General features: G+C 45.2%; 1 protein-coding gene across 1 annotated transcript in view; it reads left to right on the forward strand.

Moving 5' to 3' along the window:
- Window positions 1-18060, forward strand: part of LOC139386405 (unconventional myosin-VIIa-like) — a 51943-nt gene that overhangs the window by 1446 nt on the left and 32437 nt on the right. The window contains exons 2-6 of the mRNA XM_071131979.1: window positions 15181-15294; window positions 15483-15635; window positions 17008-17192; window positions 17420-17541; window positions 17628-17770. Coding sequence (XP_070988080.1) covers window positions 15181-15294; window positions 15483-15635; window positions 17008-17192; window positions 17420-17541; window positions 17628-17770 — 717 coding nt within the window. The remainder of the gene's footprint in view (window positions 1-15180; window positions 15295-15482; window positions 15636-17007; window positions 17193-17419; window positions 17542-17627; window positions 17771-18060) is intronic.

The following is an 18060-nucleotide window of genomic DNA, read 5'->3' on the forward strand; positions in this document are numbered from 1 at the left end:
CAGTACGTCCAACCGGCCTCACAACCACAGACATCACGTGTAACCACGCTAGCCCAGGACCACATCCGGCTTCTTCACCAGGGGGGTGCTGAGGAGTATTTATGTCTGTAATAAAGCCCTTTTGTGGGGAAAAAAATATTCTGATTGGCTGGGCCTGACCTATGCCCTCCCAGGCCCACCCATGCGCCCCTGTCCAGTCATGGGAAATCCATAGACTAGGGCCTAATGAATTTACTTAAATTGACTGATTTCCTTATACAGTGAGGCAAAAAAGTATTTAGTCGGCCACCAATTGTGCAAGTTCTCCCACTTAAAAAGATGAGAGAGGCCTGTAATTTTCATCATAGGTACACTTCAACTATGACAGACAAAATGAGAAAAAAAATCCAGAAAATCACATTGTAGGATTTTTTATGAATTTATTTGCAAATTATGGTGGAAAATAAGTATTTGGTCAATAACAAAAGTTTCTCAACACCTTGTTATATACCCTTTGTTGGCAATGACAGAGGTCAAACGTTTTCTGTAAGTCTCACACACTGTTGCTGGTATTTTGGCCCATTCCTCCATGCAGATCTCCTCTAGAGCAGTGATGTTTTGGGGCTGTTGCTGGGCAACATGGACTTTCAACTCCCTCCAAAGATTTTCTATGGGGTTGAGATCTGGAGACTGGCTAGGCCACTCCAGGACCTTGAAATGCTTCTTACGAAGCCACTCCTTCGTTGCCCGGGTGGTGTGTTTGGGATCATTGTCATGCTGAAAGACCCAGCCACGTTTCATCTTCAATGCCCTTGCTGATGGAAGGAGGTTTTCACTCAAAATCTCATGATACATGGCCCCATTCATTCTTTCCTTTACACGGATCAGTCGTCCTGGTCCCTTTGCAGAAAAACAGCCCCAAAGCATGATGTTTCCACCCCCATGCTTCACAGTAGGTATGGTGTTCTTTGGATGAAACTTAGCATTCCTTGTCCTCCAAACACAACGAGTTTAGTTTTTACCAAAAAGTTATATTTTGGTTTCATCTGACCATATGACATTCTCCCAATCTTCTTCTGGATTATCCAAATGCTCTCTAGCAAACTTCAGATGGGCCTGGACATGTACTGGCTTAAGCAGGGGGACACGTCTGGCACTGCAGGATTTGAGTCCCTGGCGGCGTAGTGTGTTACTGATGGTAGGCTTTGTTACTTTGGTCCCAGCTCTCTGCAGGTCATTCACTAGGTCCCCCCGTGTGGTTCTGGGATTTTTGCTCACCGTTCTTGTGATCATTTTGACCCCACGGGGTGAGATCTTGCGCGGAGCCCCAGATCGAGAGAGATTATCAGTGGTCTTGTATGTCTTCCATTTCCTAATAATTGCTCCCACAGTTGATTTCTTCAAACCAAGCTGCTTACCTATTGCAGATTCAGTCTTCCCAGCCTGGTGCAGGTCTACAATTTTGTTTCTGGTGTCCTTTGACAACTCTTTGGTCTTGGCCATAGTGAAGTTTGGAGTGTGACTGTTTGAGGTTGTGGACAGGTGTCTTTTATACTGATAACAAGTTCAAACAGGTGCCATTAATACAGGTAACGAGTGGAGGACAGAGGAGCCTCTTAAAGAAGAAGTTACAGGTCTGTGAGAGCCAGAAATCTTGCTTGTTTGTAGGTGACCAAATACTTATTTTCCACCATAATTTGCAAAGAAATTAATAAAAAATCCTGCAATGTGATTTTCTGGATTTTTTTCTAATTTTGTCTGTCATAGTTGAAGTGTACCTATGATGACAATTACAGGCCTCTCTCATCTTTTTAAGTGGGAGAACTTGCACAATTGGTGGGTGACTAAATACTTTTTTGCCCCACTGTATGAACTGTAACTCAGCAAAATCTTTGAAATTGTTGCATGTTGTGTTTATATTTTTGTTCAGTATAATTTTGACTGGAGCCCCTATGGGAACTGGTCAAAAGTAGTACACTTGGGAATATGGTGCCATTTGGGACGCAGATAGTGACTCTTGGCTTCAAAGTTTACACCCTAAAAATACATGTAGTGGTTTGGACCAATGTTAATCTGGTCATTGCTTATGCTGGAGTTAATTGCTTATGCTGAAACTGTCCAACAAGCTTTCTCTACCCATAACCTTGTTCTGAACACCTCCAAAACAAAGGACATGTGGTTTGGTAAGAAGAATGCCCCTCTCCCCACAGGTGTGATTACTACCTCTGAGGGTTTAGAGCTTGAGGTAGTCACCTCATACAAGTACTTGAGAGTATGGCTTGACGGTACACTGTCCTTCTCTCAGCACATATTAAAGCTGCAGGCTAAAGTTAAATCTAGACTTGGTTTCCTCTATCGTAATCGCTCCTCTTTCACCCCAGCTGCCAAACTAACCCTGATTCAGATGACCATCCTACCCATGCTAGATTACGGAGACGTCATTTATAGATCGGCAGGTAAGGGTGCTCTCGAACAACAAGATGTTCTTTACCATTCTTCCATCAGATTTGCCACCAATGCTCCTTATAGGACACATCACTGCACTCTATACTCCTCTGTAATCTGGTCATCTCTGTATACCTGGCGCAAGACCCACTGGTTGATGCTTATTTATAAAACCCTCATAGGCCTCACTACCCACTATCTGAGATACCTACTGCAGCCCTCATCCTTCACATACAACACCCATTCTGCCGGTCACATTCTGTTAAAGGTCCCCAAAGCACACACATCCCTGGGTCACTCCTCTTTTCAGTTCGCTGCAGCTAGCGTCTGGAACGAGCTGCAAAAAACACTCAAACTGGACAGTTTTATCTCCATTTCTTCATTCAAAGACTCAATCATGGACACTCTTACTGACGGTTGTGGCTGCTTTGCGTGATGGATTGTTGTCTCTACCTTCTTGCCCTTTGTGCTCTTGTCTGTACCATGTTTTGTGCCGCTACCATGTTGGTTTCTCTTTATGTAGTGTTGTAGTAGTGTTATTTCTAATCTTAGCCCCCGTCCCCGCAGGAGGCCTTTTGCCTTTTGGTAGGCTGTCATTGTAAAGAAGACGTTGTTCTTAACTGACTTGCCTAGTTAAATAAAGGTTCAATTAAAATTGTCATAGTCATATAGTCATATGAGCTGTGGTTTGTGGTGTAATACTTACTGAAAACCACTGGAGGCCAGGATGGCACCTGGTCTTCTCTGGAGGGTGGGTCTGTCAGGGGTAGGAAAGGGTTGTTATGTGTCTCCTCTCCTCGCCTCGTGTGTTTGTCTGTGTTTGTTATGGTTAGTATGTGTCTCTAATAACAGCAGCCACATCTCTCAGTGAATTATTGACTGGACTGGGGAGAAGGGGGTAGCTGCAGCTCAATATGGCTACCGGATTATTTGCGAGTGGGTGTGTCAAAAGGAAAGTAGTAGGCGTGTGGAAAAGAGTGGGTGTGTCAAAAGGAAAGTAGTAGGCGTGTGTAAAGGAGTGGGTGTGTCTAAAGGAAGATAGTGACTGTGTAGAAAGGAGTGGGTGTGTCTAAAGGAAGATAGTGGGCGTGTGGAAAAGAGTGGGTGTGTCTAAAGGAAGATATTGGTCATGTGGAAAGGAGTGGGTGTGTCTAAAGGAAGATAGTGACCGTGTGGAAAGGAGTGGGTGTGTCTAAAGGAAGATAGTGGGCGTGTGTAAACGAGTGGGTGTGTCTAAAGGAAGATAGTGACTGTGTGGAAAGGAGTGGGTGTGTCTAAAGGAAGATAGTGGGTGTGTGAAAAGGAGTGGGTGTGTCTAAAGGAAGATAGTGGGCGTGTGGAAAGGAGTGTGTGTGTCTAAAGGAAGATAGTGGGCATGTGGAAAGGAGTGGGTGCGCCTAAAGGAAGATAGTGGGCGTGTGGAAAGGAGTGGGTGTGTCTAAAGGAAGATAGTGACTGTGTGGAAAGGAGTGGGTGTGTCTAAAGGAAGATAGTGGGCGTGTGGAAAGGAGTGGGTGTGTCTAAAGTGCTCTGCTATAGGTTACATGTGTTTTATTGAACAGTGTTTTTTTTCTCTTCCATTTCTCACCGCGCAACTACCGTACTTTGAGCTACCAGACCACGAAAGTTTGAACTTCTATTTTAAAGCTGATGGTAGTGTCAAGATCGTTTGTAGAATTAACGGACCAAGGTGCAGCATACGTAGAGTTCCACATGCTTATTAAATGAAACTCACAAAACAATAAACAGCAAACGAAACGTGCAGCAAATGCAGTGCTCCCAGGCAACTACACAAAAACAAGATCCCACAAAAACACAGTGGGAAAAGGCTGCCTAAATATGATCCCCAATTAGAGACATCGATAGACAGCTGCCTCTGATTGGGAACCATACCAGGCCAACATAGAAATACAAAAACTAGAGTACCCACCCTAGTCACACCCCGACCTAACCAAATTAGAGAATACAAGGCTCTCTAAGGTCAAGGTGTAACAGATAGTTTATTTTTTTACACCCAAAGTACTGATGATGGGTGTACTGTTGCTTCATACGTTGTATGCCTCTGCTGACTGTGACTGTCACCCTGATACTAGGCAACTATTGTACTTCCCACGCCATTGCCGGACAGTAGTGCTTGTCAAGCTGGAGCGAAGGGCACAATGTCCTGGTGTTGTTGCTCTTCATGCCCTCCCCATTGAGAGTAGTATGTGCATGTATCAAGGTGACATCTAGATGGTTATCAATATTAGTTCATGTAGGACGCTATCCTACTTGAAATAAAATCATGGGATGGGAAAAAAATCCATTATTCCTACTGTGTATCATGGTCAGGTCTGACGCCTCGATCACACCGACAGAGTCATGGCGCAAAGTGGTATACAGCATCATCTGAATATGTGTGCAACAAAAGTTCCACATTCACCTTCTGCTACCATTTCTGTCAAGCCGTCTACGCATACAGTTTGATGCATCCGTAAACACGGGCACCCTCATAGATACCATCCTAAACAACCTGCCCTCCAAATACACCTCTGCTGTCTTCAACTGGGATCTCTGCGAACACTGCCTCATTGCCTGCGTCCGAAATGGGTCTGCGGTCAAACGACCACCCCTCATCACTGTCAAACGCTCCCTAAAACATTTCAGCGAGCAGGCCTTTCTAATCGACCTGGCCCGGGGATCCTGGAAGGATATTGACCTCATTCCGTCAGTAGAGGATGCCTGGTTATTTAAAAGTGCTTTCCTCACCATCTTAAATAAGCATTCCCGATTCAAAAAATGTAGTGCCAGGAACAGATGTAGCCCTTGGTTTTCTCCAGACCTGTCTGCCCTTGACCAGCACAAAAACATCCTGTGGCGTACTGCATTAGCATTGAATAGCCCCCGCGATATGCAGATTTTCAGGGAAGTTAGGAACCAATATACAGAGGCAGTTAGGAAAGCAAATGCTAGCTTTTTCAAACATACATTTGCATCCTGTAGCACCAACTCCAAAAAGTTCTGAGACACTGTAAAGTCCATGGAGAATAAGAAACACTGTCAACACCGATAAATCCACAATAATTTAGAATTTCAATAAGCATTTTTCTACAGCTGGCCATGCTTTCCACCTGGCTACCCCTACCCCGGTCAACAGCCCTGCACCCCCCACAGCAACTTGCCCAAGCCTCCCCCATTTCTCCTTCACCCAAATCGAGATAGCTGATGTTCTGAAAGAGCTGCAAAATCTGGACCCCTACAAATCAGCCAGGCTAGACAATCTGGACCCTCTCTTTCTAAAATGATCCACTGCAATTGTTGCAACCCCTGTTACTAGCCTGTTCAACCTCTCTTTCATATCGTCTGAGATCCCCAAAGGGGGAGGCACTCTAGACCTAAACTGTTACAGACCTATATCTATCTTACCCTGCTTTCCCAAGGTCTTCCAAAGCCAAGTTAACAGACAGATCACCGACCATTTCGAAGCTCACTGTACCTTCTCCGCTATGCAATCTGGTTTCCGAGCAGGTCATGGGTGCGCTTCAACCACGCTCAAGGTCCTAAACGATATCATAACCGCCATCGATAAGAGACAATACTATGCAGCTGTCTTCATCGACCTGGCCAAGGCTTTCGACTCTGTCAATCACCACATTCTTATCGGCAGACTCAACAGCCTTGGTTTCTCAAATGACTGCCTCGCCTGGTTCACCAACTATTTCTCTGATAGAGTTCAGTGTGTCAACTCGGAGGGCATGTTGTCCGGACCTCTGGCAGTCTCTATGGGGGCGCCACAGGGTTCAATTCTCTGGCCGACTCTCTTCTCTGTATACATCAATGATGTCTCTCTTGCTGCTGGTTTATTCTCTTCTTTGGACACTGTGTTAACTAACCTCCAGACAAGCTTCAATGCCATACAACTCTTCTTCCATGGCCTTGAACTGCTCTTAAATGCAAGTAAAACTAAATGCATGCTCTTCAACCGATTGCTGCCCGCACCAGCCCTCCTGACAAGAATCACTAGTCTGGACGGTTCTGACTTAGAATATGTGGACAACTACAAATACCTAGGTGTCTGGTTAGACTGTAAACTCTCCTTCCAGACTCACATTAAGCATCTCCAATCCAAAATTAAATCTAGAATTGGCTTCCTATTTCGCAACAAAGCATCCTTCACTCATGCTGCCAAAAATACCCTCGTAAAACTGACCATCCTACCGATCCTTGACTTCGGCGATGTCATTTACAAAATAGCCTCCAACACTCTATTCAGTAAATTGAATGCAGTCTATCACAGTGCCATCCATTTGTCACCAAAGCCCCATATACTACCCACCACTGTGACCTGTATGCTCTTGTTGGCTGGCCCTCGCTTCATATTCGTTGCCAAACCTACTGGCTCCAGGTCATCTATAAGTCTTTGCTAGGTAAAGCCCCGCCTTATCTCAGCTCACTGGTCACCATAGCAGCACCAACCCATAGCACGCGCTCTAGCGGGTATATTTCACTGGTGATCCCCCAAAGCCAAAACCTGCTTTGGCCGCCTTTTCTTCCAGTTCTCTGCTGCCAATGACTGGAACGAATTGCAAAAATCACTGAAGCTGGAGACACATATCTCCCTCTCTAACTTTAAGCACCAGCTGTCAGAGCAGCTCACAGATCACTGCACCTGTACATAGCCCATCTGTAAATAACCCACCCTGTCACGGTCGTCCTCCTCTTCATCTGAAGAGGAGAGGCGATAAGGATCGGAGGACCAAAATGCGGCGTGGTATGTGTTCATGATGAATATTTAATAAAAGAAAGCACTGAACACTGAATACAAACTATACAAAAACAATAAACAAATAACGACCGTGAAGCTATAAATGAGACCTGTGCTGACACAAGCAACTAACATAGACAATCACCCACAAACAAACAGTGCAACCCAGGCTACCTAAGTATGATTCTCAATCAGAGACAACTAATGACACCTGCCTCTGATTGAGAACCATACTAGGCCGAAACATACAAATCCCCAAATCATAGAAAAACAAACATAGACTGCCCACCCAACTCACGCCCTGACCATACTAAATATATACAAAACAAAGGGAATAAAGGTCAGAACGTGACACATCCAAGTACCTCATCCCATACTGTTCTTTTTTGTTTTTGCTCCTTTGCACCCCAGTATCTCTACTTGCACGTTCATCTTCTGCACATCTATCACTCTGGTGTTTATTTGCTAAATTGTCATTATTTCGCCACCATGGCCTTACCTCCCTTATCTTACCTCATTTGCACACACTGTATATAGACTTTCTATTGTGTTATTGACTGTATGTTTGTTTATTCCATGTGTAACTCTGTGTTGTTGTTTGTGTCGCACTACTGTGCTTTAACTTGGCCAGGTCGCAGTTTTAAATGAGAACTTGTTCTCAACTGGCCTACCTGGTTAAATAAAGGTGAAATAAAATAAATAAATAAATATGTTCGATAAATCCAACTTATGCACCACACAGAATGCACTGTAACTGCCTCTGCATATCGCAATGCTGCAAGGCTAACGCAGCGTTCCATTGGAAATGAATGTAATTCTGGTGCACCAAAATGCAATGACACTCTCAGTATGATCGAGGACTACAGGAGAAGGAGGGCCGAACAGGCCCCCATTAACATCGACGGGGCTGTAGTGGTACCCGTCGAGAGCTTCAAGTTCCTTGGTGTCCACATCACCAACAAACTATCAAGAGGGCACGACAACAGCTTTTCCCCCTCAGGAGCCTGAAAAGATTTGGCATGGGTCCTCAGATCCTCAAAAAGTTCTGCAGCTGCACCATCGAGAGCATCCTGACCGGTTGCAACACCGCTTGGTGAGGGTAGCTACAGAGGGTAGTGTGTACGGCCCCATACATCTCTGGGGCCAAGATTCCTGCCATCCAGGACCTATATACTAGGCAATGTCAGAGGAGTGCCCAAAAAATTGTAAAAGACTTCATTCACTCAAGTCATAGACTGTTCTCTCTGCAATCGCATGGCAAGCGGTACCGTAGCGCCAAGTCTAGGTCCAAAAAGTTTCTTTCCTTTCTCTAATTATTCCTGTGAAACGACAGGATTACCGGGACAGAGCACTGGAAGGACTCTGTCTGTGACTTAGTGCACCGATCCTCAAACACACGGCATTTACAATCATAAAGGGGCCTGGTGGATCAGCACTCTGAATAGTCAAATTACATTTTGCGGAAGCCTGGCAGTGTTCAAGTCAAATCGTTCACGGGCCAGGCCCAGAGGGCAATCAGTTCTGGGTGAGGAGGAAATATCTCCCTGCACTCTAGGCACAGTAGGTCCCGAAGCAAAGGGAGGAACCACGGTTGGCCACATAGTAGTTAATTAAGTGATCTCTGCTAGCCAGTGTTTTTCTGGCCAATGCTGCGCTACGCTTCCACTCCCATCGGTGCATCCCAATGCCTCAGGGAAAAGAACAGTGGACACTGTGTATTCTCCATCGATGCATAATGATCCACTGCAGGAATTCTGAAGTGCATCCAAACCTGATTGGCTACCTCACGATGGAGCTTCCACTCCCCATATAGAGGGTTTCCCCTGGAGAGTAAATCTGCCCCCAGATTCAGCACTCCTGGTGCATGAGTAGCTCTCAGTGACTGGAGATGCACACTGCTCCACATAATCAGTCTGTGTGCCAGTGTGTGTAAGTGAGAGGATTGCAGTCCCCTTTGTCTATCTGTTTATGTAAGCCACAATGGTGGTAATGTCTGTTTTGACTAGAACATGACGACCCTCCAGAAATGGGAGTAACAACTTTAATGCTAAGGACACTGCAAGGAGTTTGAGGCGGTTTATGTGAGTAGAATAGAGATGGGGTCCCCGCATCCTGTTCACCATTCTGCCCTCATAGGTCGCACCCCAACCTGAGAGAGATACATCCGTAGTGATAATTGTTCTGGCTTAAACAGTGCCCATCCAGACACCCTGTGACAGAAATTTTGGGTGTCTCCAGGAGTGCAGTGCCACCGTGCAATCTATGGAGATCAGGTCAACAGATACGAACCAATCGCCTGATTTGTCAGAGGACAATTCATCCACTGAGACAAACTGATATCTTTCCGACAGATATGATCTAAACCAGGCCAGAACTTGTCCGTGTAGAACAATTTGGGTTTCCAATCTCTCTAAAAGAATGTGGTGATCGATGGTATCAAAAGCAGCACTAAGGTCTAGGAGGACGAGGACAGATGCAGAGCCTTGGTCTGACGCCATTAAAAGGTAATTTACCACCTTCACAAGTGCAGTCTCAGTGTTATGATGGGGTCTAAAACCAGACTAAAGCGTTTCGAAAAACATTGTTAGTCTTCAGGAAGGCAGTGAGTTGCTGCGTAACAGCCTTTTAAATTTTTGGGAGAGGAATGGGAGATTCGATGTAGGCTGAAAGTTTAAATATTTTCTGGGTCAAGGTTTGGCTTTTTCAAGAGAGGCTTTATTACTGCCACTTTTAGTGAGTTTGGTACACATCCGGTGGATAGAGAGCTGTTTATTATGTTCAACATAAGGGTTCCAAGAACAGGAAGCAGCTCTTTCAGTAGTTTAGTTGGAATATGGTCCAGCATGCAGCTTGAAGGTTTAGAGGCCATTATTATTTTCATCATTGTGTCAAGAGATATAGTACTAAAACACTTGAGTGTCTCCCTTGATCCTAGGTCCTGGCAGAGTTGTGCAGATTCAGGACAACTGAGCTTTGGAGGAATACGCAGATTTAAAGAGGAGTCCGTAATTTGCTTTCTAATGATCATGATTTTTTCCTCAAAGAAGTTCATGAATTTATCACTGCTGAAGTGAAAGCCACCCTCTCTTGGGAAATGCTGCTTTTTAGTTAGCTTTGCAACAGTAAAATAGGATGATTTTATAGAAAGTGCAACCTCTTTTGTCTATGTGGCAGTTTAGTGTGTTGAAATGTGTTGAAACAGGGTTGAAACATGGTGTGTAAAGGTGATTAGCTGACTGTCACACAAGCCTGCATCAGCAAAAAAACACTAACATATAACAATGGACAATTCTCTAAGTAAAAACAGCATAGTATGTCTAAATGTAATTAATTTTCCACTATAGGTTCCAACTAACTCAATGCACCAAGTATACATGTCGACCAGGAGCTCCACCCGGGGCAGTCTTGTTAGTTCTCTTATATACAGACAAGTTACATTTTCTTCCTACATGTGACCGACCAATACTGGGTCATGAATGTGACAGACGAATACCTCACAAGGCTTCTTCTCGCTAACCTGAGACTTTGAAACTGAGATCCCTTTCTCAAAACAAGGTTGTGGGCGTACTGCTAAATTGCAGATAATGATAGTGAGGATTCACTGAATCAGTCACTTGCATAAACACAAAAATTGGTTATTAGAAAAGCACATGAGTAGGACACATATATTGGTTATTAGAAAAGCACAAACATAAAAATGTCCATCACAGTATGTTTTTAGCTATCGGAAAAATAGCCAACAATTAGTGGGTTATCTCCGAAAATGGCACTCGGTGTGATGGCCAGATACCGTATCCGAAAAGACAGATTATAAAAGATAGCTTGGTGTAGCGTAAAAAACTTTTCTTGTCGAAGTAAAACCACAAAACTTAGCTAGCGTGGTGGCTAGCCTGGTGGCTAGCGTGGTGGCTAGCGTGGTGGCTAGCTTGGTGGCTAGCCTGGTGGTTAGCGTGGTGGCTAGCCTGGTGGCTAGCCTGGTGGCTAGCGTGGTGGCTAGCGTGGTGGCTAGCGTGGTGGCTAGCTTGCTGACATCTAGTCACTGTTTGGATACAGCTAACATGGTCATGAAACGAGTTAGCCGTGTCACATCTCTACCCGTTTCTCCCTCAAATAATTTCCCTCTTACTATGGTAAAGGAAAAGTAAACTTGCCATCACTGCACACTGAGTGAGTTGTAAGCTCACGTCTGTGGACAATTTAGCTAATTTCAGAATTTAATTTTTTATTTTATTTCACCTTTATTTAACCAGGTAGGCCAGTTGAGAACAAGTTCTCATTTACAACTGCGACCTGGCTAAGCAAAGTAGTGCGACAAAAACAACAACACAGAGTTACACATGGGATAAACAAACGTACAGTCAATAACACAATAGAAAATCTATATACACTGTGTGCAAATGTAGTAAGATTAGGGAGGTAAGGCAATAAATAGGCCATAGTGGTGAAATAATTACAATTTAGCATTAACACTGGAGTGATAGATGTGCAGATGATGATGTGCAAGTAGAGATACTGGGGTGCAAAAGAAATAACAATATGGGGATGAGGTACTTCGGTGGGTTATTTGATCTGTCAGCTGCTTTGACAGTTGGTGCTTATAGTTATTAAGGGAGATATAAGTCTCCAGCTTCAGTGACTTTGCAATTCGTTCCAGTCATTGACAGCAGAGAACTGTATTGAAAGGCGGCCAAAGCAGGTGTTGGCTTTGGGGATGTTGGCTTTGGGCTGTGAAATATACCTGCTGGAGCACGTGCTATGGGTGGGTGTTGCTATGGTGACCAGTGAGCTAAGATAAGGCAGGGCTTTACCTAGAAAAGACTTATAGATGACCTGGAGACAGTGGGTTTGGCGACGGATATGTATTGAGGGCCAGCCAACGAGAGCATATTTTGTAAATGACATCGCCGAAGTCAAGGATCGGTAGGATAGTCAGTTTTACGAGGGTATGTTTGGCAGCATGAGCGAAGGAGGCTTTGTTGTGAAATAGGAAGCCGATTCTAGATTTCATTTTGGATTGGAGATGCTTAATGTGAGTCTGGAAGGAGAGTTTACAGTCTAACCAGACACCTAGGTATTTGTAGTTGTCCACATATTCTAAGTCAGAACCGTCCAGACTAGTGATTCTTGTCAGGAGGGCGGGTGCGGGCAGCATGCATTTAGTTTTACTAGCATTTAAGAGCAGTTCGAGGCAAAATGCAGTCGTGTGGAGGTAAGCATTCTGATGAAAATCGAAAAGAGGTGTTTGAATGACTCAGAGATCCTGCTTTTATAGGATAGGAGGGACGCTCCTCCCCGACGCACACGTCTCGACGTCCAGCCAGTCATAGCTGGCATAGTATAAAAAAGGCTTCTGACGAATATGCTGGGGGCGTATCCCATAAGTGAACTACTGAAACGAATAGTTGAAAGAGAACCTACACACTTTTAGTTTTTGTTGTCCTAGGCTACCTGGGTAAAATGCTTGCTCGCTAGCCTAACTTCCTTTCATGTGCAACAATGAGCCAGCTAGTTAACATTAGCCTACTACATCTAGCTACATATTGAACTTCCGTCCTCTCAGGCAAGGGGCACAATATATGAATTTATGGTTGGATCAGAATCACATTATAATCATGGAGTATGGAGAATTAAGTAAAACCACAAGTCTAAATCCTTATCTCCATCCATGGCTAATTTGGGAATGGGACAATTTTAGCTAGCTAACCATCAGAGGACAGCAACACAATGAGATGCAACAATTCAAGTTTTTTCTGTCAATGTAATTTGGCTTTTGATGTGATTGGTGTGAAGCCAAATCCAAACTGGCTTCCCTTGACACTGCGTCAGGACCATTCACAGTAGAGCTCACTCAGTTTAGCTCAACACTGAATGTTTTTTATGGCTTCCCTGGCATTCAATGCTACGGGCGGCAACAATAAGACACACCTATCTAATAAGGCATATAGGAATGACAGGAAGAGGGGGAGGGCGGGGGGGGGGGGAGAGAGAGAGAGAGAGAGAGAGAATGAATGAGAAAGAGAGAACGAATGAGAGAGAAAAAGAGAGGGGGTGGAGAAAGACGGAGGGGGATACAGAGACACAGATCTGGTAGGTTTTATAAATTATTGAGACTGCGGTTGCTGATAGTGGTTTTGGCCCTGGTGACAGGTGTGTGTGTCTGCCTGCCTGCCTGCCTGCATGAGCGTGATTGTGCGTGTGTGTGTGTGACAGCTGTGTTCTGTGGTGTAGTGTTCAGTCCAGTCCCAGGTCGTTTGCCAGAGGGGTATTTACTTAATTAAACAGACATATAACACACAGGGAATGATGCTACCACCCAGACCCCATCCCTCTCTCTATCCTTCTCTCTATCTCTCCACCCAACACTCCTCCCCTCCATTCCTCTCTCCACTCCTCCTTGCTGTCACTGCTGTAGCAGGTATTCAGAACCATTGATCAGATGTGCTGTGGAATGACATGTAGAGAGAGAGAGGGACAGAGAGAGCGTGAGGGAGAGAGGGATGATTAGAAATAGAGAGAGAGCAGTGATGGCGTGAGTCGATCAGGAAGATGAGAGCAGATAGACAAAACACCAGGACCTAGATTCAGTTTCCTCAGGAGCAGTGGAACAGAAAGAAGAGAGAAGGGAAGGAGGAGGAGAGGAGGAGTAGGTCTACCCAGGGGTCTTGTTTCATCCTGTAGCTGTGTCTCTCAGGAGGTCCTCCAGACAGTCACACAGACAGCCTTCTCTCTCTTTTGTTGCTGTTGCTGTTGTTTTTATCTATCTGTGTGAGTCTGAGCCTGTTCCACAGACAGTCTGATTGTTATTTGTCTATTATTACTCGTTCCTGTTCTCAAACTTATAACAAGAGAGGAAGAGGCAGAGCCAATATTCATTGCATCTTTGATATCAGAACACACCTGGACAGAAAGTGACATCACATTACCGTTGGCGACCACCTGGTGTGGAGTTGGTGGGATGTGTATAGGACTTGAAGACTGGACTACTGGGCAAATTAGGGTTGGATGGTGGGAGACTTTGAGAAGGTGTGTGTGAGGAATAGAGTACTGGAGGACTTGGGTTTGGCCAGTGGAAGACATTGAGGGTTGTCTGTGTGTGTGGACCAACAGTGAGGATGTACAAGCGTCGTGACTATGTGGACCTGTATGAGAAAGACCAGGCTAAATGGGCTCTAGTACGAAACGTCAACACTGTCTTCAAGCACTCTACACTGCTACCGGTAGGACTACAAAACTGTGTGTGCGTGTGTAGGACTGTGTTTGTATTGTGAATGGATTGCAGGTCATCTTGTTGAGATATCAGAGGAGCTTGGGCAGTGTTGTAATTGGTTTACCATATAGAAGCCACATTTACGATACAATAAAATGTATTGTTCCCAAAATAAAGATTGTCTGTATATTATAAGCAATCCGGTACAAGAAGCAGAGGTATATGGTAAGTAATGCATCACTAAGGGGTGTTGTTAGGCACATACACAGCGGTGTGTATGTGTGACATTGAAGATGTCATTGTATGATGTTGATTATGACACTGAACCCTGTCAGCACTGCTCTAAGACGTCATCTCTATCAACCATATCACCACCTCTTCTAGGTCTGCAATACACCTTCTGCTTTTATAATACTTAGCCTTCTCTTTCCCCCTCTCCCTCTCTCTCCCTCTCTTTCCCCCTCACCCTATTCCTCTCTCTCTCTCTCTCTCTCCCTCTCTCCCCCTCTCTTTCCCCCTCACCCTCTTCCTCTCTCTCTCTCTCCCTCTCTCTCTCCCTCTCTTTCCCTCTCTCTCCCTCTCCCTCTCTCTCTCTCCCTTTCTTTTTTTCCTCCTCTCTCTCCCTCTCCCTCTCTTTTCCCCTCTTTCTCTCTCTCCCTCTCCTTCCCGATATGTGGACCTGTAAATCTATAGCTCTGTCCCAAATGGTGCCCTATTCCCTACATACCTAGTGCTCTATATGAGGAATACGGTGCCATTTGGGACTCAAACCATTTATTGTGTTGTTGTATATCAACTCTCCCAGGGGGACTATGTGTGGTTGGACCTGAAGGCGGGCCGGGAGTTTGTGGTCCCCATCGGAGCCGTGGTCAAACTCTGTGACTCTGGACAGATACAGGTTCTGGATGATGAGGGAAATGTGAGTCTCAAACACCCACACAACACATTTACACAACATTCACACAACCTTCTTATAACGTTCTCACATCATTCACACCACATTCACCCAACATTCGGTCAACATTCACACAAAATAATAATTTGGGGTGGCCAAAATGTTGCAGGCATTTGTTCCAGCCCTACACAAACAGCCCATTCTTTCTCCAGGAGCATTGGATATCCCCCCAGAATGCAACCAACATTAAGCCCATGCACCCCACCTCCATCCATGGGGTGGAGGACATGATTCGTCTGGGAGACCTCAACGAGGCCGGCATCCTCCGCAACCTGCTTATACGATATACAGAACACCTTATATATGTGAGTACTACTGCACTACTACTATACAACTATAGTAATACAACCTGCTCATACGATATACAGAACACCTTATATATGTGAGTACTACTGCACTACTACTATACAACTATAGTAATACAACCAGCTCATACGATATACAGAACACCTTATATATGTGAGTACTACTGCACTACTACCATACAACTATAGTAATACAACCTGCTCATACGATATACAGAACACCTTATATATGTGAGTACTACTGCACTACTACTATACAACTATAGTAATACAACCAGCTCATACGATATACAGAACACCTTATATCTTATATATGTGAGTACTACTGCACTACTACTAATCAACTACTGCAGTGCTACTATTATCCTACTACTGCTAGGAGCTCGCTGTTCTCTCTCTCTCTCTCTCTCTATCTCTGTCTCTCTCTCTCTCTGTCTCTCTCTCTCTCTCTCTCTCTCTCTCTCTCTCTCTCTCTCTCTCTCTCTCTCTCTGTCTCTCTCTCTCTCTCTGTCTCTCTCTCTCTCTCTCTCTTTCTCTCTCTCCCTCTCTCTCTCTCTCTCTCTCTCTCTCTCTCTCTCTCTCTCTCTGTGTTTGAGTCCCTCCTGCTCTCAGTCAACCTGTGCTTTTGTCTTGGTTTTCACCTCTTTCTCTCCCTTCTTCCTCCCTCACTCTCTGTCCCTCCTCTTCCTCCTTTACCCTCTCTCTTTCTTTCTCGTTCTCTCCTCCTTCCTTTCTGTAGACCAACTGTGGTGGGAGAGTAAGTACAGGGATATCATGCACGGCTGCCTGACATACCCCAGTGTGTGTGTGTGTGAGTGTGAGTGTGAGTGTGTGTGTGTGTGTGTGTGTGTGTGTCTGTGTGTCTGTCTGTCTGTCTGTCTGTCTGTCTGTCTGTCTGTCTGTCTGTCGGTGTAGGTGTATGAGTGCATGTGTTAGTGTCCATATGTCTTTGTGAGTGTGAGTGTATGTATGTGCATGAGGTAGTGGTGTTGCTCCATTTCTGTCATGGCTGTCGGGGCTCCAGTGGCCGTTACTGATACTAGTTGTCACAGACTGCACCATCTGAGAGATGAAACCCGCGCCACTTCTGTTCCCAACTCACACGTACACACAGACTTCATCCTCCCCTTCATTTTCATGTGGCAGGTGAATGAGAACGGCCAACTATAAAGTATTACTGTCCTGCTGCATTGTGCCTGTGTGTCTGTCCATTTAACCTGATCACAGAGTGCAGAGTTGATGTACTAACATGCATCTCATCTCTACTGCAGCACTGCCCTGCACAGCATGACCCATCTCCGCTTTCCATTTGTCAGATCTTTGATATGGTCTCCTCCCTTTGCCCTTTTCCCTCTACCCACGTCCCCTCCAGACGTATACCGGCTCTATCCTGGTGGCAGTAAACCCCTACCAGGTGCTGCCCATCTACACAGCTGACCAGATCCGCCTGTACACCAATAAGAAGATAGGAGAGATGCCTCCACACATCTTTGCCATCGCAGACAACTGTTACTTCAACATGCAGAGGAACAACAGAGACCAGTGCTGTATCATCAGGTGTGTGAGAGGGAGAGGAGTGTGTGTGTTTGGGTGTGTGTGTGTTCAAAGAAGCGAGTGAGAGCACCAAGTCAAATCTAATTGTGTGTGTGTGTGTGTGTGTGTGTGTGTGTGTGTGTGTGTGTGTGTGTGTGTGTGTGTGTGTGTGTGTGTGTGTGTGTGTGTGTGTGTGTGTGTGTGTGTGTGTGTGTGTGTGTGTGTGCGGGCGTGCATGCGTGCGTTCTCAGTGGTGAGTCTGGAGCAGGGAAGACAGAGAGCACTAAGCTGATCCTGCAGTTCCTAGCAGCCATCAGTGGACAACACTCCTGGATAGAACAACAGGTCCTGGAGGCTAATCCTATACTGGAGGGTAGAACACACACGCACGTACACAATAATACTCCCTATAGTAGTTCTAGTTGTGTGTGTTGAGGGCTTTGTGTTGTCTGTCCGCAGCGTTTGGCAATGCTAAGACGATCCGTAATGATAACTCTAGCCGCTTCGGGAAATACATCGACATCCACTTCAACAAGAGAGGAGCCATAGAGGGGGCCAAGATAGAACAGTACCTGCTGGAGAAGTCACGAGTCTGCAGACAGGTATGGATTCAGGGGACTGGGTTATAGAGTCTACAGACAGGTATGGATTCAGGGGACTGGGTTATAGAGTCTACAGACAGGTATGGATTCAGGGGACTGGGTTATAGAGTCTACAGACGGGTATGGATTCAGGGGACTGGGTTATAGAGTCTACAGACAGGTATGGATTCAGGGGACTGGGTTATAGAGTCTACAGACGGGTATGGATTCAGGGGACTGGGTTATAGAGTCTACAGACAGGTATGGATTCAGGGGACTGGGTTATAGAGTCTACAGACAGGTATGGATTC

This window comes from Oncorhynchus clarkii, chromosome 27 (assembly GCF_045791955.1).
Source record: "Oncorhynchus clarkii lewisi isolate Uvic-CL-2024 chromosome 27, UVic_Ocla_1.0, whole genome shotgun sequence".
Lineage (NCBI taxonomy): Eukaryota > Metazoa > Chordata > Actinopteri > Salmoniformes > Salmonidae > Oncorhynchus > Oncorhynchus clarkii.